Below are 6157 nucleotides of genomic sequence, written 5' to 3'. Positions count from 1 at the left end.
CTTCATGTATGAAAATCCAGATGAATAAATTAGCAGGTGATTCAAAGAAAACACATTTTTATTTGCTGATAAAACTCAACCATCCCGAAGACTGTACAGTTTACAATATAGTAGATGCTATTGGGATGGCAACAAAAAAGAGCAAAGTACAGTCTTTACACCGAAGTAGTTTGTGACTTATTGGAATTCCAAGACAGGGTGAGGGGAGAGGGAGACATTATGAGAAGTAAAAGTGTTTAAGAACATGAATGTACAATCACACTTTGTATCGTCTGCTGCAAACAAACTCTTTAAAGTGTTGAAAAGCAAAGCTGTCACTTGGAGGACTAAGGTGCGCCCGATCTAAGCCGGGGTATTTTTAATCACTTCCTATGGAAAAGCTGTACCGTGACTAAGGAAGTTGACATAAGAATTGGTGTCTTTGAATTGAACGGTGGTGAAGATTACTGAAAAGCCATGCTATGGACAGCCAGACCAAAGAACAATCTGTCTTGGAAAAAGTACAGCCAGAATGGATCCTCCTTAGAAGTGAGGGTGCTGAGACTCTGTCTCACGTGCTTTGGACTTATCCCCAGGAGGGAACAGTCAGGGCGTCATGCTTGGTAAAGGGGACAGTCAGAAAAAAGACACACAACAAGATGGATGGACACATTGTACTCCTAAGTCCAACGATTATAAGGATGGCACAGGAGCAGGCAGTATTTTATTCTGCTGTACACAGGATCACTGTGAGCTGCAACCAGCGCTATGGTTCCCAACAACAGCAATCTTCCACAGCACCCAGACAACATTTTCTTTCACATAGAAGATGTGTGAGTTATTGAGGGAATGATGATCCACTCAATAGTTATGCATCAGGTTAGTCAGTAAAGCAGGATTTTTGTTTCCATTTCTGAAATTGAAATAACTATAATAAAGCCATAGACACTGTTTTGTTGACTTCTGTATTAGACTAGGTGTTCTCGTTAAACAAACAAGAATCATAAGAAAGAACTTTATATCAAGAAAGAAATGTGTATCAGGAAGGTGGCCCACATAGCTACAGAGTGGGCAAGCCCAGTCCCACTGAAGAACCAGGCCAATGCAGACAGAGTCAACAGGGTTGAGTGAGTTCAAGGCAGAGAACATGGCAGGCTGCTGACAGCCCTAAAGGGTCAGTGAGCCACAGGGTGGCTACTGGCCCCAGTGCCAGAAGGCCAGATGCAGGAATCAGACCAGCAGGAAGTGGAGGAGGGTTCTACACAGTATCTGTGAAGACATCAAATAGGCCACACCCCCAAGAAGCCATCGTCAGTCTCTGACCTGCACGAGAGGTTGCCAAGTTGAAATAAGGCCTAATTGTCCCAATCACCAAATTAGTAAAACCCACAAAAAGACACATTCATGCTCTGGAGAAGCCTAGTATACTTTTCAGAAAACATTCTGGCAAAATGTGTCAATATTTTGAACGTGTGCACATTACTTGGCCCTACGATTCTCTCTCCAGGAAATATCCTAAAGAAATAATCAGATGACAAACGAAAATGGATCTTAACTGAAGTTGATGTCAGGCTTTATCGTCTTGTCATGCCCATTCTGTCATACTACATTCAGCTTGCTTCTCTGGGTCCAGTCAGTATTTGAGCTTGTGAGTTCTGGTATAAAAAAAATTACATTAGAAAATGTTTCCAAAATTACATTAACTGAAGAAAAATGTTACCTCCCTGTGAGACTAGCATGTTTCCACTTGTGATAGGAGTGTGGGTGTATGTGTGTTTGGGTATATGATAGCGAAATAAAAATATGGGAGAGCATGTACCCATATATTAAAAGTGATTATTTCCAGATGCTAGAAGAAAACCTAGTCTTATTTTCTTTTGATGAATCTGATATGGGAGATTGACGAACCCTCCCATATCAGATTCCTGACTTGGAAGGATTATGGGGGCTATTTCACATGACATTTATAACCTTATTTGTACTACTTGTCATGCACCTCTCTGAAATATATCTTCTTCCTTGATTGCTTTTGTCCTCAAAATGTTCCCAAATCATCTATAGAAGCAATAGCCTTGCAGTCAACGACCCCTGGTGATTCAGGCGTATGGCTTTTTCTTTGGAAAAACAGAACCTGGAGTGCATGGTGGCTCAAAATGCCACTGGCCCTGTCTTCTACCCGAGACTCTACCACCTGATGGCTTATATCTGCATCCTCATGGGAGATGGCGTGAACTGTGACTTCTTTCTGACCTCAGCCCTACAGTTTTCTGAACTCCATGGCAATATTCTGGAGAAACACTGGCTGATCATCAGCAAAGTACGTACCATTACCCGCCAAGGAGGCCCTCCCTCTTCCAAGGAAGCCCCCAAACTCTATTGCCTGGCTAGCTTTCAGCAGGCATGGAAGGTCACCACCGTCCTTTTGGACTTTCACTGAAAGTGGGGACATGTTCATGTTCCAGTTGGTGAGCCTTTGAGTGACCTTGGACTCTCCCACTCCTCTACAGTCCTACCTCCTCTTGCATCTGTGACCATTTTCCACTTGTTTGCATAACTTTTGTCCTCTCAAGAACGTGAACTCTAAGAAGGAAAAGAAAAATCCAAACAACACTTTATCCCTAGCACAGTGTGCACTTGGTATTTATTAAGTAAGCAAACGAACATTCGAGGCCTCCTGTTCATTTAAAGATTCATCTAAAAGAGCCCTAGTGGTATAATGGGTTAAGGGTTCGACTGCTAAGAAACGGCTGCTTTCTATTCCCTTAAAGAGCTACTGGCTCAGAAGTCTCCGGGCAATTCTGCCCTGTCCTGTAGGATCTCTATACATTGGAACTGACTCAATGGCAGTGAGCTTTCAGCGAGTGTCCGCGCCCCATTTCGTTGTCTGTGGGTTCTCACAGTTTTACAAGCTCAAGGCTAGTTTAGCATATATGGTGTTGAGCCAGTCTTGAATTACACAGGGCAAGGAACACTAAGTAATGCTTAGCTCTCTTTCCCTCCTCAGGAGTGGTGGTACTCCGGCTCTGAGTCCACGGAAGACCAATGGCTGCAAACAATCTTGACCTTTCCCACCTGGGAAAAAATTGCATCAGGCAAGGTAAACATACAGGACATCCATAAAAACAAATTCCTGATGAAGATCAATATCCTGGACAACCCTTTCTAGCATTTCCTGAGCGAGAAGAAATGCTTCCGTAACATCCTCACCCGCTGGTCCCCATCCCTCAGCCTTTCTCGGAGGCCGGCACTCTCCAGGTTCCTGCATCCTCTCTCCTGTTTCACACACCGCCGCCTCGCTGGTTTCTACTCTTTCTGGAGGCCTGGGGAGGGACCCCCAGGGTTGGGCATTACTCGCTCTTAACACCGATTGCCGTTCTCTTTCATGTCCTGCGGGTTTCACTTGGCCTGTTTGTTCCAGCTCGTGCAAACTAGTATACACAGAGAAACATGCATGTCAAGATGAAGATAATGTATGTTTAAAAAAAATAAGGTGCATGTTACAACAGATACATTGCTAGCTAATGCATTAAACTGAAAATGTTTCTTTTTAAGTGTCCAGTTGTGGTATGTTTCTTACATAGCACAGTAGAGGTGGGATTAAAACACTGTCTGTCATCAAGTTGGGCAAAGGTTTACGGAGCAAATTCATGTTCTATTCACCAACTCATGCACATTTGTTCGTGTCACTGATTGTAAGCCCCACAGTATAACTCATCCCTCTTCAACCCTGAATTCCATGCTTCTTTCCTAACCCTCCGGCCTCCTGAACTTTGCCCCTGGGTGAATCCTGCCCTGTTGATTTTGGTCTAAGTAGTGTGTATTTCCCAACTGTGACTGTTCATCTTACTGACCTGCCTATTGTTTGGCTGGAAATTGAACAAGGGGTGAGTTCAATTCCAGATCAGGAGGAAGACTAAAGGCCATCATCTCAGGAGTTCCATCAGTCTGTCCATCAAGATGGCCCTTCCAGCCGTAATTCCTTAGACGATATATTAGAATCCTGGACTTTATGCTCCTGTGGTGATAGTCTCACGATGGAGGACACACTCCACTGAGGGGCAGAGGGGCGGGGATTAAGACTGGACCGAAGTAAAGGGTATGAATCAAGTCACACCCTGGGTTTCCTTGATGGCATCTTGAAGACCTCACCTTAGTACCTGCTGTGAACCAGGCCACACCCTTCGTTTTGCTTGGGTATACAATGGTGCCACCATACCGTCCTAAATATGGTCGTCTCCCCTGGAAAGCCGGCCTGTATTACCTGACTGAGCTTTGGTAGAAGCAAGAAGACCTGCTGGGACTTTTGGATATTTGGGGGCTTCTGGCTCCGGACCCTGCATCTGGCTCACCCTTGCCTGACTTTTGGATTTGGGACTGAATAGCACCCATACCACATGAGACCGTTCCTCAAAGTGTCCTGAGTTTCTGTGCGGCATTGCGGCAAATCGTTGTAGAACCCAGGGACATAAGGAAAGATACTCAAGGGAGGAATGGGTGGGGTGGGGGTGGACTGGAACAGAACGGCGTCTTGAAAGAGTTGGACTTTGGGGACATCTCCAACTCTTTGCAATTAGTCTGGTATTAATTCTTCTAAAACAGAGATGGTTTACCAGAGTGTCTATTCAGGCAGGAAGCCTGCTGGCCAGTTTTATGATGGTTAGTTCTGTTCCATCTATTTCTCTCACTCCAACCAAGCCCTTCTCGTGCCATGCGTGTCTCAGTGGTCGCCAGTGGTACTGGGGCACCATCTAGTGCACAGGGTTTCAGGGCATGGAAGCTCAAGTGGATGTGGTCAGTTGGCTTTTCAACTTATTGTTTCCATGTTTGTTTTATGTTCTTTCATTTTCTTTTTCTCTTCTTTGCTCCAGACAGGGAGAAGCCAATAGTTGCACCTTACAAGGTTGCTCATAAGCTTTTTAAGGCCCCACTCACTACTCCTCAGGAGCCCTAGTGGTGTAGTGGTTATGCATTGAGCTGCTAACCAAGAGGTCAGCAGTTCCAAACCACCAGCTGCTTCGTGAGAGAAAGATGAGGCTCTCTCATCTACAAAGAGTTACAATCTGGCAAACTCACAGGGGCAGTTCTACCCTGCCCTATAGGGTCCTCGTGAGTCAGAATTGACTCAGTGGTAGTGAGTTTGGTTTTGAGTTGCACACTCATCAAAGTTGGATGTTTTCTTTGTGGATCACATTGTACCAGTTGACCTTGATGTCTCCTGAGACTATGACTCTGAACTCCAAGGATCAGCAGTTCATTCCCTCAAGGATTTTGGTTATGAGTAAGAAGCTTTCATAACTTTGCCCCTATATTCATGGACATATTTGCACATGGATCCATGTGCACTTATGGAAAGACATCCTCTCTCAAACCTATATATGTTTGTAGGAATAGTCTCATTCTCCTTCCCATACCTATATCCACTCAGATTATTATTATTACTGTTAGTGCAGGCTTATGCATATAATACTATTTATCTCTGTTGCTTTTGATGCCCCACAGTATCTTCTTTGCTTTGATCACCTTTGCTGACAGCCTCCTTATTGCATATTGCCTCCCCTGCATCCCAATGAGAGACAGTCTGGTGCACGATGGGTTATGTGTTGGGGTACTTACCAAAGGGTCAGCACTTTGACTTCCCTGGTGGCTCCGCAGGAGAAAGATGAGTCCTGCTCTCATAAAGATTTAGAGTTGCTATGAATTAAAATCAGCTGGTTGGCAGTGAAGGGTTTTTTTTTTTCTTTAATTTCTATTTTCCTAAGTTAATGTGTCTGCACATGTGATGTATATTCTCCTCTCCTCCATCCTTGATAATCTTCCAAGAAGGGTTCTTCTGCGTGTGAATCTTTTCTTGACTTTGTACAGCAGTGTGCTCATATAATAGTGGCTATCTATGAGCTTCTTGCTCTGGCTCATGGGTCAATCCGTCTCACCGAGGTTCCTCCCTCTTTTCATGGCTCCTCCACGTTACCAAGCATGATGTCCTTTCCCAGGGACTGGTCTCCCCTGGGAAGGTGGGCAGAGTATGTGAGACAAAGTGTTGCCATCCCCTCTTCTAGGGGCATTCTGACTGTACATCTACCAAGACAGATTGGCTGGTTCTTCTGGCAGCGCAGGCTCCCCGGATGTTCTTTGCCAGCACCGCGATTCAAAGGCATCCGTTCTTTGGTTCTCCATTTTC

The 6157-nt window shown here is 44.8% G+C and overlaps 1 protein-coding gene across 1 annotated transcript in view; it reads left to right on the top strand.

Annotated features, from left to right (window-relative positions):
- Positions 1 to 3145, top strand: part of ADCY10 (adenylate cyclase 10) — a 98069-nt gene extending 94924 nt beyond the window's left edge. Inside the window, exons 31-32 of the mRNA XM_004706750.1 lie at positions 2108 to 2296; positions 2984 to 3145. Coding sequence (XP_004706807.1) covers positions 2108 to 2296; positions 2984 to 3145 — 351 coding nt within the window. The remainder of the gene's footprint in view (positions 1 to 2107; positions 2297 to 2983) is intronic.
- The last annotated feature ends 3012 nt before the right edge of the window (positions 3146 to 6157 follow it).

Source organism: Echinops telfairi, unplaced genomic scaffold, assembly GCF_000313985.2.
Source record: "Echinops telfairi isolate 266 unplaced genomic scaffold, ASM31398v2 ScPeMD7_7424;HRSCAF=8462, whole genome shotgun sequence".
Lineage (NCBI taxonomy): Eukaryota > Metazoa > Chordata > Mammalia > Afrosoricida > Tenrecidae > Echinops > Echinops telfairi.
This window is presented reverse-complemented; position numbering and strand designations above follow the sequence as displayed.